Consider the following 27,185-nt stretch of genomic DNA (forward strand, 5'->3'; position numbering starts at 1 on the left):
CATTGCAGCACCACTGGTGAAGGTTGCAGCCATGGGTAGGATTTGATTTCTGGTGTGGGAATTTCTATATGACATGGATTGTGGCAGAAAAAGGTAAAACCAATACACAAATCCTTGTCAGCAAGTTTAAACAGGAGACCAAATGTAATTGTGAAACAAAACAGGGAAATGCTGCTCAACACAAGTGGTTCCAATTGGCATTCGCAGGCTTCATGAACCATCCTAAACCTTTAAAGGTAAACCTTTAAAGCTAAACCTTTAAAGGTAGGGTGGAGGGGTTTGAGGATAAAGTTATTAGGAGGTAAGGTACTTACAGTCAACAGACATTCCTTCTTCATTTTTGGAAGGTTATTGACTCTTTCCTGTTTACTCACTAGGAATTGAAGGGGGGGGTTGTTTTGTTTGTTTTTTTTTTTAAAGCAAAATCTTCTCCAGTTCTCCCCAAACTCAGGATAAATAACAGGAATGGTCAGTTGTTCAGCCTTTTGCCTCTGAAAGTATTTATTTGCATGTCATTGGAGAGTTTAAAGTGCATGAGAGTATAAACATTTTTCTGGGGTTGAAGATTATCCTTATTTTCATAATTTGTTCAAGCACTAGAAGATTAAGTATCAAGTGCTGTAATCTAGACCAGGGGACCTCAGTTGTTTTCTTATCCCAACATGCTAAGTTATTTGACACATTTTCATCTGGAATGGCAAGTCTCAGAAAGAGGTTAGGAGAAACCCTTCAGGCAGGGAGCTCCTTTTTTTGTATTGAAATTTTTTAGTCTTCATAAAGTCATTTATCCCTAAGTTTTCTCTCTAATATAACGTGAAGTTTTTCTGACAGCACTTCCAATATTAGCAAACTACTATTTTAGTTTTCAGAATCAGGTTTAAAAAGTTTACCAATTTACTCAAAACCATTATTACTCATTTATATAAAACAAATTTATATAAATGACTCTGACGACTTGTCCACAAACCAACAGCAAGTCAGTGAAGTTCAATATGGGAAAATTAAGCCTCAGGTGTGTAAAACTCAAGGTTCAAGGAGTAAGTAGATATATATTTATTACAATTATATGACTTCTTGACAATATGCACTTGCCATCCAGAAATGCATTCATCATTGCTGTTTGTTCACTAATAAGAAGATGCCATTTTACACAGCAAATGTTTTTATATACTTTGATTCTGCCATATGTAAACATTTTATGGATATGTTTGTGAAGCAGAATTGTATACGAAATATATATTGGTGTTATATATAAGAACATTACCAGCTTAACATCACAAACTGTTCTCATGTCTGCTCACTGATGCTAAGGGTCTGTTACATGCAAAACTCAATTATTTTTATAGACACATCACACTTGACTATGATTTTCCACATTGCATTGGTTACCCTTTGTGCTGAAAACAAACTGAGAAGTTTAGAAATCAAATGTAGTATTCTTTAAAAAAAATATTAGCCAGTAGGAACTAAAAGGTATTTTTTACATTATGTATACAAATTATTTTAATAATGGTTGAAAAGAGAAATGACTTGGATGCCATATTAGTACTAAATAATTCAGTAACTTCATTAAAAATTGCTTCTATATTAAACAACAGTGGCTTCATTCTGCCAAATACAAAATTTTTATTTTTAATGTCTCCTTCCAAGACACTAAGCCATAAAAGTATTATTTCAGAGGGAAAAATCCACAACACTTTAAAGTTTCCTTTACTTAGATCTCCATTTCTAATTACATTTTTCCATCTACATTCTAAATGGGTCCATATGATTTCAAGAACATGTTAACTCAAGGTCTTGGAAGCAAAACATTTAAGGAATTCTAAAAACACAAGGAAGATCCACAACACATGTATGTAATCAGAAAGCAGCAAAGAATGGATGGTGTCTAATCTTTAAAAACTATTTTGGATTTCTGACCCTTTTATAATTTTGTTACTTTGATACTTGGTTACTTAATACACAATACTTACAAACTGACCTCTCTGGGTCCAGAAGTACTTAAAAGTATTCAAAGGCCAGGACATAAAAATCTGTTAAGCTGTTATTAAACTTTAGAGATATGACATACAGAAACCTGTAACATGGCTTTTCAAATATGAATTTAAGAGTCAAAAAATTCTTATAACAGTAAGATTTGGTTTTAAAGTAAAAACAACAGGTAATAAAATTAACTATCAAAGTGATAGGAAAGCAGCGAAACTTTTTAAATCCAAGAAATAAAAGACCTAATTCAAAATAAAAAAGCAAAATATAATTGGGAGAAATGATTATTTAGGATTCTAGAATTGAATGAGAGAATAAAACAAGGTATCAAGAAAGACTAAGATCATTTCCATTTATAGTTTATACACTATAATGTAATAAACTGAAACATGTTGAAGTTCACCAATATATTTACAGGATAGGTAATTTTTATCATATACTTCCTTAATACTCATCCTGTGACTTAGGACATGACAGTAAATTAGAGATTCCAAAGCAAAGATCGTACCATTCATTTTTGTTGTGGATTTTGACCTGCTTGACAGACTGAATCAAATGTTCATGATTCAATTATTATTTTTGTTTGTCTTGAAAGCTCCAAGTCACTTTATTTTAACAGAAGTGCTTTTTCTCTTAATGCTAACTCTTAACAATATGCTAAGGGTACTCCTAGAGATTCAGAAGGTGAAAGAGCCACTACCACCTAGGGGTACTAACCACTGCCATAGACATTTAGGTTTTTGTTTTTTGTTTTTTTGTTTTCCCTAAGCAGTTTGTTAACATTCTAAAAATTCCAAGTGCCGTTATTATATGAAACAGTTACCCTGAAATCAGCAAGGAAAAAAAAAAAAAACTTAGGAAGACATCTGGCTGTATCATAAACCCAGAGTTGTTCCGTTAGGAAATAGTATATGGAAGTATATTAATTTTAGTTCATTTTAAATTAGAGATGTGGGAGTATAATAACTAAAGTTTTTGTTTTGGTTAAAGACTTGGTCTTGATCTGAATTAAACTTTATTACTTTTTATCAAAAGCAAAGATTTATGTGCTTACTGGGAGTTATTTTAAAAGTATACTTTAAGTCAAATCTTGACAAAAAGCAAAAGTTTAATTTTAAACCTACTTTTTTTCTTTCCTGATTAAAAAGTCTGTCTCTTCTGAAATTGACTAAGAAGATTAGTTTGGTAAATGAGAGTTATAAAACATATTATAGTAAGAGTATAATAAAACATTAGAATCAAACTTTATCTCTACATCCATGTCATTTGAAAAGTCATCAGTAGCTAACTTTAATCAATGCCATTCAATTTTAATATTGATATATCAATACAATTAGATATGCTTCTCATTAAGGTTTACATAACAAATATCAAAAAATCGAAATTCCACTTCAAACTAAAAACTTCTAAAGCCTAGCCACAAAAGAACATTTAATTTAGAAATGAAGTTTTTTGTTGTAAAATTCTAAAGGGTGAGAAATATGAAGTTATATTTTTCTATCACTTCTAAATCTATGATATGTAAAATTAATACCAAGGCTTTGTGGTGGACTGCCAAATACCAACTATTAAAAACAAAACAGAAAATCCTAATGTGAGTATCTATAAACTTATTACTACAAATTTATGAAAATAGAGAGATACTTATCTATTTGGGGTCAGCTGATTACCGTACTCAAATGTCTACTGTCTTTAATTTTTCCAAATTAATGAGGATGTGCTGATTTGGATAAAACATTTTTATTATAGGAGTTCCCTTTTGGCGCAGTGGGTTAAGGATCTGGCATTGTCACTGCAGCAGCTCAGTGGGTTAAGGATCTGGCATTGTCACTGTGGTGTGGTTCGATCCCTGGCCTGAGAACTTCCACATACCATGAGCATGGCCAAAAAAAAAAAAAAAAAAAAAAAAAAAACTTCTATTGTATTAATAACTGACTCCCACCCCGCCAAATTCACTTTAAACAAAAAGATTTTTAGCTAGGAAACATAAATATACTAAAAAACTGAGCCCCCAAAAATCTAAGAAATCTTTATTAATCTTCATTAATGTCTAATTTTTACATTTTTAAAATTGAGATTTTTGCAATAGCCTCATTTTTTGGTGTGCTGTTTGTAGTTGTTTCAAAACTTAAGAATTCTGTATGTTGCTAAAGAATTAAAACATCACAGACTTTCTTTAGTTATATTGTTTAGTGATCTTTGTTTTTAAAAGCACAGTATAATTGGCCATCAGGAGTTGATTTCTGAAACCAAGTAATTTATACTTTTCCATAGGGTCAAATGTGTTAATTTATATTTATTAATCATCCTAGATAGTTCCTACATACTTAGTTCTTTTTTGCTTACTACAAGAAAACATCCTATTTTGCTATGTATTTTTAAAATTAACTTCTAAAATAGTGGCCTTTTGTTTTGAAAAAAATCTTTTTTCCTAGCACTGCAGATTTGATGCAGATTAAAATGAAACTAAACCCATACCTTCTACCAAAAACTGTAGTATGGAGAACATTTCCCCCTTTTATTAATGTATTCAGTAAATAACTATAGGGCTTTTGAAAATATCATTTAAGTTGAATAAATGGTGAAGAAAAGTATACACATTATTATTGGATGTATTTAACTTATTAAATAAAATATAACTGCAGAAATTGGAATGCTATAATTCTGACAAAAACATAGAACTACATAAACTAACTTGAGGAACTGAAAATGTCAGGATATACTAAACAATTCAGATGCAAAAAGAGTTGTTCCCATATTTATTCCCAATTAGTTTTGTAGGTACAGCTTCTAACATAGAGGGTGGGTAGAGATTTTCTTAACCCAAGAAAAAAACTATGAACTCCCTGTGTACTGTTAATATTCCCTTTTATAACTTTGATGCTTTTACTGAACCTATATTCAACATACAAATGAAAAGTAACCATTACATGCCTTTTAAAAATGTATTTCATCATTACTAATGGATATAATTGTTTCATTAAAGACTAAAAGACATTTAAAAATATATTGGGTGCATATGATTTTTTAATGCAAAAACAGGACATCTCCCTCAAAAAGGATGAATAAAAATCCCTGCAAAATGCACTGCTCCATACTTTCTTTTCAGTGCAGACTACATTGTAGAAACAAAATCTCTCTTAGAGAACTAGTTGTGAGAAGTAATGACTATCCCTAAAGATATTAAACTCTCAATTTTTACTACTTAAGAAAAGTCAATATTAATTCTTCTTAATATAAAGATGTAGCTTGGGGAAAAACTGAGGTGTCAAAATTTTAACCTAAGTCAATCTAGTTGATTGCCATTAACAACACAGTGCCCATACGTTGTCTTTGCTTCTTTTTCTTGTAGGTTGTAAAGTCAGCTCAGTCTGTTCCATATTTATATAGTTTCAACTTCTGGACAGAACTGAACAGCTTGAACAAGTCTGGTAATGAAGCACATATTAAGTCCTTAAAATATCTTAATTTCATAGTCCCTTGTCCCACGTAATTTATATATGAAGCACCAAAACTGGAGCCAAGGTCTGAACAGGGAATGTAATAGTGGGAACTATAATTTAATCACATCATATTACACTATGTAACATTCTGTATTTTGCCTGTTGATATGTAAGTTTATGATAGTTAAGTTTATTACAAGCATTATTTCCTAAGACTTACAGTATTAAGTGCTTCTTTTCAAGTATTACCACTTATTTCATAGTGTTTATCTATATGTTAACATTAAGTAAATCACTGATAAATATATATAATGCAATACATATTGTGCCATGTCTCCCTAACTTGCATTAACATATTAACAAAATCAATTAAGAAAACCAAAACAACTATTAAAACTGAAACAAGGCTGTCAACATCACAGATCCATGTCTGGGTAGATCAACACTATTTCCCTCTCTTAACATGAAGGTATTTTCATCAAAAATGCTGCATCATCTTTAGACTAGCTTTACTTTACAGCAGCTGGTCTTCAGGACAAGTAGATCAGAAGTTTCAAGTGCAAGAGACAGTGAATTACTCTAAGAAACATCACTCCACATAACTTACAAAGAAGCAAACTGCTGGTGTCACCTTAAAATAAAATTGTGCATTTTCCCTTTCAGTGTTGTGATTTAGTTCATATATATGACGACAGCAAAGTTTTAGAGTTCTCATGACACACCAGTGAGACTGACTAATTTGTCAAGGAACCTCTTATTTAAAATTATAACAATATAATAACTATAAAAAGGTTAGTGCTTCAGTGGCTTTAAACCACATCAATTTCAATACTTGTTTTTCAAAATAATGATGCAGTTAAATCTATTCTTCTGCAATAATAGTGCAATACAGTATCCTTTCCTGAATAAAGGAGCTCTGAGGTTTATCCAAGTAGAAGCTTAAATAAGGTAGACTGTTGCCAACTACTTATCAATCTTGCATGTTTGATATAAAATATATTAGGAAAGCTTAAACTGACTTGTAAATCTATATTCAGCTAAAGCTTCACATAAGCAGCAATGGAAATGAACAGAAGTGCTCTCAACATAAAACACTTTTCAAACTACTCCAAAAAATAAATGACAAAAAGTGGTTAAGAACAACTAAACATCTGTTTTGTGTACCAGATGTAAAAGAAGAATGGACCCTGTGGTTACTTGCACTGTTTCAATTACATGAAGTTAATTAAGATTTAGTCCACTTCCATCTCTCCAGAAGATTTAGTATGCTGTGAGCTGTCTTTTGTTGTATCTGGTTTAGTTTCACTCCCACTCTGTCCATCCATTGGACCGTTGTGTTCACTATTAGCTTTTGCTTTGTCTTCAGCAACCTCTACTTTCGGTTTGGGCTTGTAAATGATGGGTTACAGAAATTATCCAGTTCCTAATTGGATGAAGAAAACTGATTATACTAAAAACATTAGATAACAAGTTACCACTAACTTTCTAAAGTCCATTTTAACTTTCTATATTTCCATATAATTCTATATTATTGAATTTTTGTTAGCTCAGCTAGATAATCAATTATTTCTTTAAATACCTTAATGAAGGAGTTACACATTCTGGGCTAGTCATGTCAGTGGTGCAAAGAAGCTATTCAATCTTTAACAATACGTTTTGTACTTACTGTTCCTGAAATTTGTTCTTCATAATTTAAATACAGTTTACTTTGGAAGAAATAATTTTTAATCCATTCCTTTAAATTATGCCTAAAACTCTGTTATGAGAATTATGTCAAATAATACCTATTACATAAATTAAAATTTCTCAACATTTACATGAAAACAATCAATAATTGGAATTATATAAATGTATGCACTAACTTTATTTACTTTTTGAAAATAGCTGAGTAGCTTTTTCTGTTGAAGGAAAAATAAGCCATGAAAGTAAATGCACCTTAATAATTTAAAAGAAATATATTTTCTATATCCTTTACTTTTTCTACATAGAAATAAAAACTGTTTCAATAATGCTACTGAAACACTTTACATTCTTTCAAGACCAGTGTCACAGATATTGGTTTAGGGATGAAAAGATAGGAAGTTAATATCCTAGGTTAATATTTTAGTGGCAAACTGTTCTTAAACATTTTGCATCTCATCTAATTAAGAGTAAATTATTACAGATTCTTTGTAAAACTTTTTCAAAAAGAAAATACTCTTAATTGCTTTATCTGATTAAAAATATACCCATTTGGCACAGGAAAAGATGCTCAACATCACTAATCATCAGAGAAATGGAAATCACAATCACTATGAGGTATCATTTCGCATCTGTCAGAATGGCTATTTTCAAAAAGAACAAAATTAAAGATTATGGTTGATTTACAATGTTGTATTAGTTTCAGGTTTAAAGTTAATCAATTATACATATATACCTATCTCTTCTTTTTTCCTATGTAGGTTATTACAGAACATTGAGGAGACCTCCCTGTGCTATACAGTAAGTAGGTCCTTGTTAGTTATCTATTTTATATATAGTAGTGAAGAACATAAATTATGGTGAGGATATGGAGAAAAGGGACCCATAGGTGCACTGTTGGTGGAAATGTAAGCTGGTGCAGCCATCATAGAAAATAGTAAGGAAGTTCTTCAAAAAACTACCATATGATCCAGAAATCCCACTCCTGGGTAAATATCCAGAAAATAATGAAAATACTAATTCAAAAAGATAATGCACTCCAATGTTCATAGCAGCACTATTTACAACAGCCAAGATATGAAAGAAGCAAAGTGTTCATGAACAGATAAAGGGATAAAGAAGATGTGGTACATATACACATGGAATACTACTCAGCCATGAAAATTTACCATTTTCAACAATATGGATATTCCTGGAGGGTATTATGCTTACAGAGAAAGAGAAACACTGTATGTTATTATTTTTATGTGGAAGCTAAAAAATAAAACAAATGAGTCAATAAACAAAGAAGAAACAGACTCATAGATACAGTTAACAAACTAAGTAGTTAATAGTGCAGAGAGGAAGAAGGGAGAAGCAAGATGGGGTAGAGGATTATGAAACCAACTAATATGTATAAAATAACTAAGCTACCAGGATATATTTTATAGCAAAAGAATATAGCTAATATGTTATAATAACTTTAAATGGAGCATAATCTATAAAAATATTGAATCACCATTATAATCTTATAAATTAACTATACTTCAATTAAAAAAAAGAACCCAAACCAAAAGCCTGTTTTTGTTTTAAAATGAATCAAGTACCTACAAATATACTGAGCTAGATTAAAAAATCATCTCCTATATATTAACATTACTAATATTTTGGTGAACATCCTTCTAGATGTATATACCTGCACACAGGTTATCCAATCCTATAAATCTATGAACATATTAATTTATACAGTGAGATCATTTTATTTAGGTTTCTGCAATCTTTCTTTTTTCACTCAACAATATGTTGTATAAACCTTTATATTGAAATAGATTTATCGTATCTTAAATACTATTTAATTGTTGCAATGTGTTATATATGTATAAATTTATCTAGTTTCTTATTGATAGGTATTTAGGTCATTTCCATTTTGCTGTCATAAGCAAGGTTATCTATTTGCATATTCTTCCACAGTCAAATAAAGATGAATTCCTAGAATTGTGATTTCTGTGTTAAAGGGTATACTCTAACTTTCTATACATCTTCTGATATGATGTCTTTCATTTACCCAGAAAAATGGCTAACAAATTTAACCAAGTTGCTCAGGGAGAGCATCCATTTCTTCACACTTGGCAATTACGGCAAAGAGATACACATAAACATACAACCACATCAGATGGGTAAGAAAAAATATTTGCATTTCTTAGATTAGTGATGAAGATGAATACCTTCTCATGTGTTTATTGGACATGTATTTCTTCTTTTGTCAATTATTTTTCCAATGTCTTTACTCATTTTTCTACTTAGATGCTGATCTTTTAATAAACTTTGTTCCCGTGTTTTCCATGGTGTTTTCTACATAAACTTTGACATTTTCAGTAGATAGATGTTTTAAACTGCAAAGTTTATCTCACAAATAAGATTTTACCATGGAATTTTACACATTCAAACTATGTCAAATACAAACAAATACTGCAGTTTTACAATGGAGACTCAGAAGTTTTATCCAGTCTAGAAAACTCAGACATATTTGGTAGTCAGTTTTCACACTGCTTTATTTCATTGTGCATTACACTTAAAATCTTAAAAAAAAAACAAACCCTGAGCCTTGTGTATATGACTAATTAAATCAAGGAACAGAGATGTCCCTTCTAGACATCTTTTTTCAAATTTTTTTTCAAAATTGTAGGATTAGCTTCAAATTCCTGTTTTTCTATTTTCTGCAAGTTGATTATTTCTCAAAGTATGATTCCCATTAAAAAATTTTAGTAACTATACCCATGAAAAAGAGAATTTTATAGTTTCTTACCTTTGACTTTGCAACTATTTCTGCAACTTTGACCACAGGATCTTGAGTGAGACTTAGTTTGTTCTGTGCGTTCATCTTACTGTTCAGCCAGCTCATGGCTTCACTGATAAATTTTTCAACTTTTTCCACTTCAGCAGGATCCAGATGATCGTATCTTTCATCCTATTATTAAAAAAACCCAAAAAACAAAAACTTAATGTAACAGGTTTTTCAATAAGGACCAGTTTATTGATAATTTATACTTAAAACATTTAGATTCTTATACATATCCATGTGAAGAAACCATTTACAAATTACAGAGAACTGAAGAAACTGATAAAAAGAGAAATCAGTGGGGATTGTTTATTCTTTTTGGGCTACAAATGCCGTACGTGCCAGGGCCAGGGACTGAATCCAAGCCGCAGCTGCAACCTATGCCATGGGAGCTCCCAGTGTGGATTTTTTAAAAGGAAAGGCTTTCTGAAGAAGTCATATTTGGAAAAGAATTACCACTGGATAACATTAAAGGGAGAAGTAAATTAGCCAAGAAAGAAGCTGCACAGAATTAAATTTGTCAGGGAATAAAGAGAAATAAGGCAAGCAGTCATATAGCAAGCAAGACAGAAAATTCTGACTATACAACAGAGTATGTTAAGTTGTTGATAAGAATTACATAATAAAATTTTGTCTGAAGAAAAGAACTGCAGCTGTCACATGTAGGAGACAATTTAAGGAGTCCTCACTGGTAGCTACAAAACCAGAAAGAAATGACAGTGAAACATATAAAGAGGATCTCCCCAAATTCATCCCTTTATCTACATGCTTTTAGTAATCTCTAGTCTGAACCTTTTCCCTGATCTCCAAACTCTATATCCAGCTTCCAACTTGAATACTTATTTGTAAAGTCTGAAACTACTACCTATGCTTCAAACTCTCCACCTACTCTTCCTAGTTTTCTCCATCTCAGTAAATGGCACCTTCATCTTCCAGGTCAAAATCTTTGGAGTCACTCTGACTCCTCTTTGTTATACTTGCATAACATCCATCAGCAAATCTTATTAACTTTGCCTTCAAAATATATTCAGCAAAAATCCAACCACTTCTTACCCCTCTACTATCCAGGTTCAAAGCTCCATCATTTTGCTTGTATTATTCTAATTTTTTAACTTGTCTCTCTACTTCCACAGCTTTAACAAATAAGTCAAATCACATTGCTTCTATGCTCAAAACCCACCAATGGATTCCTATCTCAGTTTAAAAGCCAAACTTTTTAATGTCCCACTAGGCCCTTCATGATCTGGCAACTAATATTCCCACCTCACACTGTTTTAAGCCATATTGGTTTCCTTGCTGTAACTCCAATACATTCTCCCCTTGAGATTTTGCAATTGTGATTCCCTTTTTCTAGGACATTCCTCTTACAATTATCATACATCTTGAACCCTCACCTTTAATTCTCCCCTCAAATAATTTCATCTTACTAAGTCTGCCCTTTTGACAAATCTCCATCTCTGGCAGTCCCTTACTTTCCCCACAGCCCTTTATCACCAACTGACTACTTCACAGTAACTCTTTTATTACCTATTTATCCCCACTGAAGCATACTGGAAACAGATTCACTCCAATAAAATTAATTTTTTTAAAAAAGAAAAACTGGTTCAATGTTTTGTATGCTATAGTATTAGGACCTTGAAAAGATCCTGGAACATAATAAAAACTTTAAATACTTGGAGTTCCTGCTGTGGCACAGTGGGTTAATGATCTGGCTTGTCTTTGTTGCATTGCCAGTTTGACCCCTAGCCTGGCGCACTGGGGATTGCTGGTGTTGCTGCAGCTGTGGTGAAGGTCACAGCTCCAGCTCAGATTCAGTCCCTGATTGGAAACTTTCATATGCCATGGCGATGGCTCCCCCCCCCAAAAAAAAACTTTAAGTTTTTGTTATTTTTGTCTCTTTAGGGCTGCACCCATAGCACATGGAGGTTTCCAGGCCACAGGCTGAATTGGAACTGTAGCTGCCAGCCTACACCACAGCTCACAGCAATGCTAGATCCTTAACCCACTGAGAAAGGCCGGGGATCAAACCCGCATCCTCATAGATGCTAGTGAGTTCGTTAACCACTGAGCCACAACGTCAACTCACAAACTTAAAATTCTTGAGCATGAATGAAGTATTTCTTTTCTTTGAACAGTATTTTAAACCTGCATTCCTTAAGATTTCTACAGCCTGGGGAATACTAGGTCATAGTAATTGTACGAAGATCCTCCAATACCAGATTTGAAATTTTTTTTTTTTGTCTTTTTTTTGTTTTTGCTATTTCTTGGGCCGCTCCCGCGGCACATGGAGATTCCTAGGCTAGGGGTCTCATCAGAGCCGTATCCACCAGCCTACACCAGAGCCACAGCAACGCGGGATCCGAGCCGCGTCTGCAACCTGCACCACAGCTCACAGCAATGCCAGATCGTCAACCCACTGAGCAAGGGCAGGGACCGAACCCGCAACCTCATGGTTCCTAGTCGGATTCGTTAACCACTGCACCATGACGGGAACTCCTGAAATATTTTTGATGTTTTCCCTTGTATGCTTATTTCTTCTTTTCTATTACCCTTACATTCTTTTTGTACTCCTATAGACATTGATAGGCACATTCACAATTAGTACCTGAATCATTCTTCTAGATTAGATGGACTCCAATCTTTATTTTATAAAACTTACAAATATTTTATTTATAAAATAAGTAATCACCTTCCACACTGTGTAGTGAAAAGGAGAATAGTTAAGAGTTTATATGCTGACTTCAGACTGCTTAGGTTTTAATCCTGACACATCATTTACTACCTGTGTAATCCCTGACAAGTTGCTTAAGCACTGTAATTTTCTTACATAATATATCCTTGTAAGAATAAAGTGAGATAATCCATGCAAAGTGCTTAAAATTTAGCAAGTACCTAATAAACGTAAGCTATGAAAATACCCTGCCTAAATCTTTCTGGTGCTGCTAGCCTCTCCAGCCCACTGATGCAGTTTTCACATCAGTGATAAAAAACTGGGGCAATTACAGTGAATATTTATTTAAAATAGGAGTGAGCAAACTTGTCCTGCAGGCCAAATCTAACTTGCTGTTTTTAAATGAAGTTATTCTGGAATACAGCCATGCCCATTCATTTATACATTCTGTATTTACTTTTGCATTACAGTGGAAGAGTTATTTATTTTTTGCTGTGCCCATGTCACGTCCAAGTGTCTGGGCCAGGGAACAAACCCACGCTACAGCAGTGACCCAAGGCGTTGCAGTGACAATGCCGATCCTTAACCTGCTGGGCCACAAGGGAACTCCCTACACTGGTGAAGCTGTATAGAGATGGTAAGGCCTACAGAGCCTAAAATATTTATTATATGTTCATTTAGGGAAAAACTCTACTAACCTCTGGGTTAGAGCGAAAAAAATCACCAACTTAATTTTATCAGATCTTACATTACATCCAAATGGAGATATAATTTATGTAACTAAATATTTTGATGCTGAAAAACAGTGGAAAGGTCAGGGGTAGTGATATCACATATATAAAAGAACAAAGGGTTTGGGCTTACAGAAGACCTAATAGCCTGGAAGACAAAGAGCAGCCAAAAGGAAAAAAGGCCAAGGGACAAAATGAAGGCAAGCAGAGTCCAGTTTCAAAGTGGCCTGTAAATTTAAAAAGACCCAAGATAACCTCTTTTCACTGTTATCAATAATGAAAACCCTAAGAAGAAAGCAATGAATTTGGTCACTAGATTAGTTTATAATACGATTTTTAGGGAATTTCAAAAGATTAAAGCCATGTATCTGTACTGTATTTTAAATCATCAGTATTCTTTACTGATAATTTTCCAATAAAGGAAAAGTTTTAAGTTTGGTGCACAATGTCTCTGGAATTTGGTAGCAATTCAGCAATAACTGCTATAGTTTTACAGTTCAGAATTTTAGATTTACCCTACCCTCTCCATGTACTACACACAAACAAACCATCATTACCAGTTAACTTTATGAATTCAATACCTTGTTTCTGTATGCTTCTATCACTTTCATAACAAGTTGGATCTTTTTTCCCAAGTCATTTAAAGCTTTTGGTCTCTCTTCATGTTCCATGTACCTCATTTGAATCGGCTGGCCATATTTCTGTTAACATAAATTTTTTAAAAAGAAAAAGTTATTAACAGAAAACAACTTTTATTGGGCCCTTATAAGACGATGAATGGGAAAGGAATCTGGAGAGATTAAAATATGTCCCCTATTATTTTCCTACATGGAAATGAATTCCAGTGTTTATTTACTTACTCTCTCCTACACAAGGATGCCTAAACCCATGAGTTCTATTCTTTTCTCATTTGTTAAGATTACCTTTTCTTTTCTTTTTTTTTTTTTTAGGGCTGTACCTGCGGCATATGGAGGTTCCCAGGCTAGGGGTCTAATGGAGCTGTAGCCGCTGGCCTATGCCACAGCCACATCAAATCCCAGCCGCGTCTGAGACCTACATCACAGCTCATGGCAATGCCAGATCCTTAACCTGGCCAGGGATCAAACCTGCAACCTCATGGTTCCTAGTCAGATTCGTTTCTGCTGTGCCAAGATGGGAACTCCAGATTAAATATATCTATTTATTATAATACGACATGCATTGTAAGTGTAGTGCTTTAAAAAAAAAAAGAAAAGAAAAAGAAAAAAAAAAAAAAAAAAAAAAAAAAAAAAAAAAAAAGCCCTTTGGCCCCTGCTCCAGGTGCCTGGATCAGAGTTTCTAAATTTTGAACTAGCATCTATAACACTGAAGAGAAGAGAGATGCCAATCAGTATTTTCTTTCAAAATTTTTACATAGTTAAATAAAAATCATTTTATTTTAGAATAATTTTAGGTTTTCAGTAAAGTTACAAAGGAAACAATAGAGAACCAAGCACCTTTATCACTTTTCCTTAATGCTGACATCTTATATCATCACGGTACATTTATCTAAACTAAGAAACCAACACTATTAAATGAACTCCAAACTTTATTCAGATTTCATCTTTTTCTGTTCCAGGATACCATATTGTTTTTAGTCTATTTACATCTTACTTCTTACTGTAAATGTTTTTGAAAGAGGAACAAATACTGCTTTTTTAATTTCTGAAGGCCACCTCAAATATTAAAGCCCATGAAAACTTCTATAGCATTCATTTCTCTGGTTACTTGTATGTCTGAAGCAAAATAAGTTGCTATAGGAAGTGCTTTTCAGTTATATTTATTGGCCTCATTTGCCTGGTCTGTTCCTCCAGCGCAAATTATAAACGTTCCTTTTAGGGAGATGAGTAAAAAGTACCAAGAAGATAAAATATGATAAAGCTTAGTTTTGCTTTTTATAAGCATAGGTTTTCAATATGTCAGCTAATTATTCCCTTGGAACTAATTTATTGGCATGAAGGTAATGTTTGCAAAATATTAACTTCCTTTGCTTTTAAGCAACTCTTTTGCATCCCCTTCCTTCCTCAGTCCTAAACAGCTGCCTTTTCTCATACTCTGGAAATCCTTATTAATATCGTCCCTTAGCATCTGTGTATTTAGTTGCTACTCAAAGAATGGTTCAGGGACCAGCAGCATCAGAATCTCTTGGAAGCTTACTGAAAATGCAGCATCATGGGCCCAACAACTCAGATATATTGAATTATAATTTGCATTTCAACAGGGCCCCAGGTAATTCATGTGCACATTAAAGCACTGCTATGATCCACACTAAGAAGACTAAAATTTCCTGTCATCCTTCCAATCTGAATTTTTAAATCTTTTAAAATACATATATATTTTTTTCAGGATGGTAGGAGGGTTGGGTAGCAAGCAGGAGGAAAGGAGTAATAGTACTCTTTACTTTTTTTTTTTTTTCTTGTCTTTATAGGGCCACAACAGCAGCATATCAAAGTTCGTAGGCGAGGCGTCAAATCAGAGCTGTAGCTGTCAGAAAACACCATAGCCACAGCAACACAGAATCCAAGCTGTGTCTGTGACCTACACCACAGCTCAAGGCAACTTCCTTAACCCACTGAGCAAGGCCAGGGATTGAACACATGTCCTCATGAATACTAGTTGGGTTTGTTACCGCTGAGCCATGATGGGAAGTTCTAGTGGTCTTTTCTTACAATCAGTCTATTGACATAGAAAAAGGGGACTTGGTAGACATGTCTCCTTATTTCTTTGCAAAAGGATACTGAAGAGCAGGGATGCTACTCCTGAAGTTCTTTGCTGGCCTGGTGTCCCCATTAGTTACAGTGTGAAAATACAAAAGGGTAGTTTATTACAAAGCAGAGGAAGGATGACTCCTCTCAAGGTAAGGGGTCAGGTTGACAAATCACTTCTTAATGACATCTCAGCATTAAAAGGCTTATATAAAGTAATATTAACTAACACTCTGGTCACCTGATAAATTTGTACATATGAGTGTCATGACAGACAAATATGACTATACATTATTTAATTTCACTTATCATGTAGCATTACTCACCTCCCAAAATGCAGACAGAACACTTCCTCTTACACATACCTGTCTAATTAATTTCTTATATATTTATTAAACACATTATGTTCTTACACTGTAATTTTTAGGACAACCTAATGTTTTATTCAACGCTAAAATAGACTTCAAATAAGTTTACCTTTAGTTCTTGAAGCTTATCCACATAAATTTGTTTAGGTTGGTCCTCTCCTTCTTCATAAAGCCAGTTTTCTGTGTCTTCCAATATTGCTGACAGTTTATTCAAGTCCTAGTTATACATTTAAGAGATACTGATTGAAAATGCTCTCCTTATAAAGAAAAATCACCATAGAAGGAATGTTTTTCAAGTATAAAAAAATGTTTTTCAAGTATAAAAAAATTAAATTTTAGATTTTTCTCACTTTTTATTATAATCTTTGACCAAACTTCTGCAATTTGGAAAAATAACTGAGAACCATTCCTAAATGTGCTCAAAAAAAAGGTTAACAAAAGTAACACATCTGGTACATTTATATACATGTTCATATTAGCATTCTCAAGTAAACATTTAAAAAGTTCTAATGAAAAACTACAAAATTTAGACTTACTTCTTGAGTGATGAATTTTTCATAGACAGTGCCAAGCTTATCTCTAAAATCATATACATATTCTTCAACAGCATTCTTTGCATCATTTCTTTCCTTCTCTAACTTATCCTGCATTATCATCTTCCCCTATTCAAAAAGTTTTAGATTAGTTGCTATTGCAAACATTAGGGAAATGCAAACCAAAACTACAATGAAATACCAGTTCACACCTACTAGGGTGACTGTAATCAAATAAATGGAAGTGCTGGAGCAGTTCCCCTTGTGGCCCAGCAGGTTAAGAATCCAATGTTGTCTCTGTGAAGATGTGGATTTGATCCCTGGCCTGGCTCAGTGGGTTAAAGCAAGGATTTGGAGAATTTGGAACCCCAATAGCAATGTAAAATACTGCAGCTCTTAGGGAAACAGTTTAGTGGTTCTTAAAAAAGGTAAAGAATTACAGTATGGCCCAGCAATTTCATTCCTAGGTTTATTACCAAAGAATTGGAAAATGGAACTCAAACAGCTATCTGTATGGCAATGTTCACTGCAGCATTATACACAGTAGCCAAAAGGGGGGAAATAACTCACTTGTCTATCAACAGATGGATGGATACATAAAATGTGTATCTACAAAAAAGAGGATTACTCTACTATAAAAAGAAATAAAGTTCTGATACATGTTACAAAATGGATGAACCGTGAAAACACTATGCTAAGTGAAAGAGGCCAGGCACAAAAGGACAGATATTGTATGATTACATTTAAATGAGTTACCTAAAATAGACAAATTCACAGAATCAGAAAATAGGTTTACTGGGGTTAGGGGAAGGGAAGAATGGTGAGTTATTACTATGGTTACAGAGTTTCTATTTGGGGTAATGAAAAAATTTTGGAAAAAGATAATGGCAATGGTTATACAACAATGTAAATATAATTAATGCCACTAAATTGTTGTATACTTAAAAATGGTCAAAATGAAAACCTTTATGTTATGTATATTTTACAATTTAAAAATAATGTAATATACTAAAAGCCACTGAACTGCACATTTTTAATTGGTGAATTGTACAGCATATGAATTATATCTCAATAAAAGCTTAAAAAAAAACCCACATAGACTATGACATTGTACACACTGGGGTTTCCCATTTACTAGCTTAGAGATTGCAGCAAAGACACCTAACCTCTCTAACCATCCTAGAGAGGTAAGAATCCTATTTATCTCATGTAGTTGTTAATAAGATTGACATAACTCGCATAAAGTATTTAGTACAGTGCCTGACACCTAACTGGTTCTGAATAAATGTTAGCTTTGTTAAGGGTATAGTGGTTGTGATCTTGAGCTTTGGAGACAGATCACCTGGTTCTAAAATAAAAGATTACTCTCTGACCTTGGGTGATACAGTCTACCTGTGCCTATTTCCTCATTTATTTTTTAAACCCAATCAATTTTATTATATTTATAGTTGTACAACCATCATCACAACCCAATTTTACAACATTTCCATCCATTCCTCATCTATTAAGTATAGATCTCAAACGGTACCTACACTTCATAGGTTTGTTTTGAGGATTAAATAAGATATAAAAATATTTAAAGATGTTGGCAAAAATTATTATTGTTAAATCAAAAGAAAAGAATATGAAGATTTTAGTAAAGAACAAAATTTGTACTTTAAAAAAACTTTTAGTATTTCTAACACAGGACTACAGTGCACTGGCATTTGTTAATTTTAAAATAGTGAGACATTAAAAAATTAAGAATTTAGGAAAAAAATCTTATTTTATACACAAACTTTGTCATAGCTGTGCTTCTCCACAATTCATTCCTTTGGGAAAATCAGTCTCCAATCATACAAATTCAGAAAGATTCAGGATCTCTAGAAATGCCTGCTTCACATAAACAGTAGCCTTTAATAATTAATGCATAGGTGATATAGTTAGGTACTAGAAAGAGCAAGCATTGTTAAGTCAAAATCTCTTGATGAAATTCCTAGAATAATGTGCAGCAATTAGAGAATATGGGGTACTTCAAAGAAAACCGACCTTCTTTCTTTCTTTTTTTTTTTTTTGGCTTTTTAGGGCCACACCTGTGGCATATGGAGATTCCCAGGCTAGAGGTCAAATCGGAGCTGCAGCTGCTGGCCTACACCACAGCCACAGCAACAGAGGATCTGGTCGAGTCTGCTACCTACACCACAGCTCACAGCAATGCCGGATCCTTAACCCACTGAGTGAGACCAGGGATCAAACCTGCAACCTCATGGTTCCTAGTTGGATTTGTTTCCACTGCGCCAGTTCAGGAACTCCAAAACTGACCTTCTTAATTGACAATCAAGTCTGTAGAAATTAGGAACTACCACTTAAATGTAATTTTTTTTTTAGAAAAATTACTTTTTACACAGCTATGGTAAAGAAACTACAAACTCCCTCAAGAAACTATAAAATTAAACATGAAGACATGTAAAAAGAAGTTCTACATGTAGACGTGTAGAATAACATATTTTATAAAATATTAAGTAGAAGTCAGAAAACATTCTAAATAGAACCTTAATCTTTAAAGACAACATATTAGAAAAGGGGAGCTGGTAATACAATGTCTGTTGGTGTGCTACTGTTAAAGACACAATGAAAGGGGGTAAGAATTCTTAGTATTGGAATGGCCTTTCTCTACAGTGGAGACAATCCACGATTTTCATATAACTTAAGGTAACAGGTACACCATACATGACATTAATACAGCTGAGCATTTTGTCCAAAATAGTTCAATAATCTATTTAATAATTCCTTATGAATTACAGACTAGTTCACCATATTTGGGGACAATCAGTGACTAATACAAAAACTTCAAAATATACTACACCTATTGCAACATCAACTCAGATTTATATACCTCATTTTCAATGTAGCTATTGAGAAGATCTTGGCCCAGTTGTCTACACAGGCTACTCTGGATAGGTAGATCAATACTCTTGACTTTTCCTTTTTTAATGGTCTGGTTTAATCGCTCTGGTTTATCTGAAGGAGCAGACTGCAAAAGAAATACAAGTGAAGTATAAATTTATAAAACCAGCTTAAAAATAGATTTGAGAGACTTATTTTTGATGAAACTATGTAAAATCAAACAAAACTATTATTATCTATTATATAAAATACCACTTTAATGCCAGTAGTATTTTATAGTCTGTATACACTAAATCTTTCTATATAAAAAATACTAGGCTGGAAATGAAAATTAAAACCACAATGGAATGCCATTTCATGCCCACTAGGGTCGCTATAAAATTAAAAAAAAAAAAAAAGGAAAGTAAGAGTTGGTGAGGAAATGGATAAACTGGAATCCTCACATAACACTGACAAGATAGTAAAATGTTGCAGCCCATTTTGGAAAACATTTGGGAGTTTCTCAAATTGTTAAACACAGAGATACCATTTGACCCAGCAATTCCATTCCTAAGAAAAATGAAAATATACATCCACAAAAAAACCTATATATAGTTATTCATAATAGTCAAAAAGTAGAAGTTAAAGTGTCCATCAGCTAATGAATGAATAAATGTGGTATCCATACAATACTCAGCCATGAAAGGGAATGAAATCCTGATATATCGTACAACCTGGATGAACCATGAAAACATGTTTAGTTAAAGAAGCCAGTCTAAAATAAAGGACCACATATTGTAAGACTATATTTATACAAAATGTCCAGAATAGGCAAATCTATGAGACAAAAGATTAGTGGATGCCTAAGGCTTGTAGGAGTACAGCTGGGATGGGGAGGAATAGTTACTGCTAATGGGTACAGGGCTTCAAAAAATTTTGGAGTAATGGAAATGTAAAATTTTGATAATGACTATATAATTCTGAGTACATTAAAAAACCTTTGAATTATACTCTTAAATGGGGGAGTTGCATAGTATGTAAACTATATCTCAATAGAGCTATTGAAAATTAAAAGCAAAAAATACTTAGTAAAACAAAATATTTAGAAAAATAGATTTCAGGTTTTATATTACTTAAACACCTAGCATTTAAAACTATTTTTACAGCCTTTGGAAAAAATCTACCCAGCTAACCATCAGAGATTAAATTCTGTTCACGTTAGAAAAATCCGTCAAAGACGATAGTTTAGTAGCTGTAGTCACATTCATCTGGGTGACTGGGCAGGAGTCTCTCACTTCTCTTCCAATAGCAATTATTTTCTTAGTGAAACAATGACTCAATAATAGTCATTTGTCCTTTAAAATTTTACTAACAAAAAATATTTTTGCTTTATGATGTGCAGCAAAATGCTTAGAGTGATTAATTTTGAGTGCAGCATTACTGCTAATTTAAATTTTCTCCATTTGACTTATTCCAGTTCTATTTTGAGAGTACATGATTTTTAATTAGAAAAAAGTTAATGAGGAGTTCCTGTCGTGGCGCAGTGGTTAACGAATCCGACTAGGAACCATGAGGTTGCGGGTTCGGTCCCTGCCCTTGCTCAGTGGGTTAACGATCCGGCGTTGCCGCGAGCTGTGGTGTAGGTTGCAGACGCGGCTCGAATCCCGCGTTGCTGTGGCTCTGGTGTAGGCCGGTGGCTACAGCTCCGATTGGACCCCTAGCCTGGGAACCTCCATATGCCGCGGGAGCGGCCCAAGAAATAGCAACAATAACAACAACAACAACAACAACAAAAAAAGACAAAAGACAAAAAAAAAAAAAAAAAAAAAAAAGTTAATGAAAAATACATCTTCTTTACTGCCAAAAAAAGTAATTTTATTTATATTAGGATTCATTCTTTTAAAAATTCTCAATGAATCACTGAAGTATATTTATTCTGGTATTTGATATGCTTTCTATACTTTTCATAAAACTAAAATTTAAAAACAGCAGCTGTATTTAAAGCATGCATTATAAAGCAAATAATTCTCAACTTCAAAAAGATACAACCCAAGAAATAGTAAAACAAACCTTTGATTTGGTGCCTGTATGATCAATTTCTTCTTCTGGAGTATGTTCAGCATGACATTTTTGATGACCTCCTTCTTCTTGGTCAACCTGCATTTTATCCTGGAAAGAAAGTATGTAATTGACAATATCTTTAGTGTCTTTTTCTGTATTTTATGGTAATGAACAATGTCTTAGAGTTCAAGCCTATTTTCAAATGTGTGAACATAGTAAAGCAGAAGCTTATTATTGGCGAAATGAAAATAACTCTAAATAATTAGATTAATAGGTAGTTGGTAAAAATGAAAAGATCTATTGATGCTGTGTGAATAAATCTTGTTTCATTCACCTGTGGCCAAATAACTGTAAAATAAATGTAAAGTTCTTCTCAGGTCAAATTCACAAGCAAAGATTCACAAAAGTAAGCTTAGAAGAAAAAAAAACATTAAACTTGACATGATGTTTATAAAGCACTTAATGTGGGGAAAATAAAGTGAAACATGAAAATTTATGTATTACATATAAATTCAATTATATTTTTTAAAAGTAGTAAAATACTCAAAGGAAATATATCAAAACTGTCAAAGCAGATGTCTCTGAACTATTATAAAGTAAATTAAAAAAAATTTTTTTAATGTCCAAAAGACATACTTTCTACCAATAAGACTGCCAAAATGGACTCTCCACTTGGCAAACAACCAACAAGTATTAGATTTTTCTGGTCTTTCTTCATTTTATCTACAACCATCCTCCTAAAAAGAAGAAAGGTTGGAATTCAGGAATCAGGATAATTCAAGTCTTTCTGAAATATATATGAAGTATACATATAATGCCCAGAAGGCTATCTTGAATAAATGCTTAATTATGCCAAAGAGTTAGAGAATAATTTATACCGGTGTTCTTTGTAGTTAAAAAGTCAATTATTTCTGGAATTTGACCCTCCATGCTCCCTGTCCTACTACCTTCCAGCTCTACAATTTCCCAACCCTATGATGGAGAAGAGGTGAAAAAAGCGATAGAGTGGTGAGTTTGTAGAAGACCCAAGTACATTATTAACTCTTAATACTAAGGAAACAGTGCTGTCAATTAAAGACAAAATGCTTCATCACTTAGTATTTTTATTTTATATTTATTGAAAGAGCTCTTCTATTGTGTGTATATTCACATCTCGAAAAGAAAGAAACCAAATTATATGATTAAGGTATTTATTTCTAAAGCACCTTCACATTCAGAATCCAACTCTTCTAAATCACTTAATTCAGTTGTTGATGTCTGAATTTTTCTACATAGTATTGTCCTCTGTGCCATCAAGAGAATAAATGACCCAGCCATTTGTTTAAAAATTGCTGCAGGATGGTGTCTAGTATTTTCTTATAAACCACTGATACCTAACCTCCAAGTTTCATGACGGTGTTTTATCTTACCAGAAGGAGTCAGTAGATTATTTTCAGATAAAAAACAGAACTGATATCCTTCCTTTAATGGTCTTTACATAATTTGTTTAATGTTGAGGGGCTGCAATTGCCTACTCATGTTATTAGGAAGAAGAAAATGCCAGCAGAGATAGAAAATGTTTGTAGGGCCCAGGATTCACTAACATTACACGGAGAAAACTAAAAGTCTAGGGCAGAGACTTTTAAGCAAAAGAGGTGATGGAGTTCCTATTGTTGCACAGCAGAAACAAACCTATTATCCATGAGGACGTGGGGTTCGATCCCTGGCCTCGCTCAATGGGTCAAGGATCTGGTGTTGCTGTGGCTGTGGTGTAGGCTGGCAGCTGTAGCGCCAATTCTACCCCTAGACCGGGAAATTCTATATGCCATGAGTACGGCCCTTAAAAAAAAAAAGAAAGAAAAAAGAAAAACAGGTGAATTAATTCGAACGGCTTTAAAAGAACTCATTTTAAAGGGCATCAGAGTACTTTCACTTTTAGTAAAACTAAATCTTAATAAAATTTACGTATCTGCCATAGGTTGTTGTCAACTACAATTGAAAATTAACTTTTCACCTATTACTGTTACGTTTATTTATGAAAAATTGACTGTATCTTCACTAACATATTAGGAGAGTATTTCCTTCTCCTCAATTCAAGGAAGGGAGGATGTAATAGCAAAATAGTACATGGGAAGAAGAATGAAAGAAAATGCCATGGTCCTTAAATGAAGTATTTTAAGAAGTAGTGATAGAATTTTGATCTGGAAGAAAAGATTTTATACTACGTGTTAATAAAAACAGACAAAAGACAACTTTTACAAAAGGGAGAGACTGTCTTGAAATTCAACAAAAGAAAATCCATTCTTAACATGTATAGATGTATGAAAAACCCAGGGCAGACTTCCAATTAAGATTTGAAAAAAATCCAATGAAAGCCATTAAATAACTTACAAATAGTGTATTTTAAAAAAGGAAACTTTATGTAATGGTATATAATCACTGTCTCTAAGATTCCTTCATCTATAGCATGCCAAGAATAATAAATACAGTGTTAGGAGCGCATAACTCTTTCATAAAGAAATAAACTGTCAAAAATCTGTTTTAATGTTACTGAATGTCCAACACATTCTTCTACTCAACTGCCAGATTATCTCCTAAACCCTGAAAAAATATTAAGCATGCATTTTCAATCTAAAAATACATATATATATAGTTTAGAATTTATCATTCTGAATTGGTTTTATCTGTTAAGCTAAAAATATAGCTATCATAAACATTTCTAATAGAAATCAAGAATTTAGGAATGCTGACTCCAAACATACATATTGCATATTTTCCATATAATGCTATGAAAATTATACAGGCCTCCAAAAGGCATGTTATAATGTGAAAGATGCAGAACACTTAAATAGAATTATTCTTTAATGCTTTATTTTAAAAAGTTTACATACTGGTTCCTACAGAACTTCAAAGAAAAACCTCAGATACTATTAAAGTACCAGTTATAATTAAGACACTGTATATATTATTAGAGAAACCTTTTCGAAACAGAATTTCTACATACCACATCATCTTTGCTTTCATTCTTAAAAGAAGTTTCTGTCTCCATAGGAATATCACTGTGATCTCCTTCTACATTTTGCTTCTCAATTACTGATGCACTAGCCACACTGAAGATTCCATGGATGTTAATACGAACTTTAACCTTCACTTTGGAACTATCACCATCAGATTGTGGGAAAACATTCTGAATAGTGAAGATCCCTTATGGAAAAAAAAAAAAGCTTTGATCAGTACATGGGCCTCAGATTAACTCATTCAATTCATTCATTCAATAATCTGAAAGATGATAGTAAAATAATTATTATATACATACCATATACCATAATTATTGTGGGACAGGCATTTTCCCCAGTTCACATTTTTTTATATACTAAAATAAACCTGGTATGAAGAGACATGTTTAGGAACCTGCCCCCTATCATCAGTCTGAGAAAAATGAGAATTGGGATCTTAACCAAGGACAATGTGACTCAAGACAATAACTTTAAAGTTTTAGAATACTGCTACACTAAAACCAAAATAATAAAATTCAACTTCTGAGTCTGAAAAACAGGTATTAATTACCTTTGTGCTATGAACTTTGCAAATCATAATCATCTTGGTAATTGATAAATAATATGATTTAAATTTTTTCCTGGATTTTTCTACAGCAAAACTGCTAAATTATCCAGCCACTATTACCTACTGATGTCACATTATTCACTTTAAGAAATCTGTCTTATTTTTCAGAAAAAAAAAATCTCAAATATATAATGTTATCCATAGTAGAGAAAGAATATTAGGCAGAAAAACTGTAAAAAATCTGGTTGACTTTTGTTACAGGTTGACTGCGTTCTGACCCAATTCATATGCTGAAGCCCTACTCTCCAGTAACCTCAGAATGTGACCTTATTGGGAAGTAGGGTCTTTATAAGGTAGCTGTCAGGTTAAAATGGAGTCATTGAGAGCTCCCACCGTGGCACACTGGGTTAATGATCCGGCTTGTCTCTGACACTGCCAGTTTGATCCCCAGCTAGCACATAAGGATCCAGTGTAGCCACAGCAAATGCAGTTTGGATTCAATCCCTGGCCCTGGAAACTTCAACAGGCTATGGGTGCAGCTGGGCAGGGGAGCGAAGGGAAGGAATCATCAGGGTGGGCTCTAATTCAATGACTTGGTGTCCTTACTTGGAGACAGACACACATACAAGGAGAACATCATGTGAACAGGAAAATGGCCATCTATGAACCAAGGACAATGCCTGAAATGGATCCTTCCCTCACAGCCCTGAGAAGGAACCAATCCTACCAACACCTTGATTTTGAACTTATAGTCTCCAGAACTATCAGACAATAAATTTCTATTGTTTTTTTGTTTTGTGTCTTTTTGCCATTTCTTGGGCCACTCCTGCAGCATATGGAGGTTCCCAGGCTAGGGGTCTAATCGGAGCTGTAGCCACTGGCTTACACCAGAGCCACAGCAACATGGGATCCGAGCACCGTCTGTGACCCACACCACAGCTCAAGGCAATGCCAGATCCTTAACCCACTGAGCAAGGCCAGGGATCGAACCCGCAACCTCATGGTTCCTAGTTGGATTCGTTAACCACTGGGCCACAACGGGAACTCAATACATTTCTAATGTTGAAACCAACTAGTTTGTGGTTCCTTTGTTACAGAAGTCCAAGGAAACTTATACCATTTTCATTACTTCCAACTGCTTTAAATAATGTACTTTAAGTATTGATACTGCCCCCTTTTTACTCTGTCAATAAAAGCAATATACATAGGAGTTCCTACTGTGGCTCAGTGGGTTAAGAACCCAACTAGTATCTACATGAGAATGCGAGTTTGAACCCTGGCCTTGCTCAGTGGGTTAAAGAATCTGGCATTGCCACAAGGTGGTGTAAGTTGCATATGCAGCTCAAATCCTGCATAACTGTGGCCATAGCGTAGGCCAGCAGCTGTGGCTTTAATTCAGTCCTAGCCTTGGAACCTCCATATGTCACTGGTGTGGTCCTAAAAAGACCAAAAAAAAAAACAATATGGGAGTCCCCATCATGGCTCAGCGGTTAACGAATCCGACCAGGAACCATGAGGTTGCAGGTTCAATCCCTGGCTTTGCTCAGTGGGTTAAGGATCTGGCGTTGTGATGAGCTGTGGTGTAGAACACAGACGCAGCTCCAATCTGGCATTGCTGTGGCTCTGGCGTAGGCCGGTGGCTACAGCTCCAATTAAACCCCTAGCCTCGGAACCTCCATATGCCATGGGTGTGGCCCTAGAAAAGACCAAAAAAAAAAAATACATACAACAATTTTAAAGTATTCTTTCTAAGTGATATAAAA

At 33.8% G+C, this 27,185-nt stretch overlaps 1 protein-coding gene and 1 long non-coding RNA gene across 4 annotated transcripts in view; one reads left to right on the forward strand and one right to left on the reverse strand.

Annotated features, from left to right (window-relative positions):
• Window positions 1-24,854, forward strand: part of LOC102167943 — a 42,644-nt gene extending 17,790 nt beyond the window's left edge. The window contains exons 3-5 of one of the 3 annotated variants that reach the window (XR_001298442.2): window positions 7,871-7,910; window positions 9,158-9,265; window positions 22,834-24,854. This is a non-coding gene — a long non-coding RNA (uncharacterized LOC102167943). Of the gene's footprint in view, window positions 1-7,870; window positions 7,911-9,157; window positions 9,841-15,775; window positions 15,833-22,833 lie in introns of those variants that run through there. The other 2 variants (XR_001298441.2, XR_305038.3) reach the window with 2 other exon arrangements.
• The window catches only part of HSPA4L (heat shock protein family A (Hsp70) member 4 like), a 56,062-nt gene continuing 29,906 nt past the window's right edge, over window positions 1,030-27,185 (reverse strand). Inside the window, 9 exon segments of the mRNA XM_021101609.1 lie at window positions 1,030-6,828; window positions 6,831-6,852; window positions 9,895-10,056; window positions 13,911-14,030; window positions 16,530-16,637; window positions 16,957-17,082; window positions 19,829-19,966; window positions 21,889-21,987; window positions 24,863-25,062. Coding sequence (XP_020957268.1) covers window positions 6,662-6,828; window positions 6,831-6,852; window positions 9,895-10,056; window positions 13,911-14,030; window positions 16,530-16,637; window positions 16,957-17,082; window positions 19,829-19,966; window positions 21,889-21,987; window positions 24,863-25,062 — 1,142 coding nt within the window. The 3' untranslated portion in view covers window positions 1,030-6,661.

The sequence above is a fragment of the Sus scrofa genome, chromosome 8, assembly GCF_000003025.6.
Source record: "Sus scrofa isolate TJ Tabasco breed Duroc chromosome 8, Sscrofa11.1, whole genome shotgun sequence".
Lineage (NCBI taxonomy): Eukaryota > Metazoa > Chordata > Mammalia > Artiodactyla > Suidae > Sus > Sus scrofa.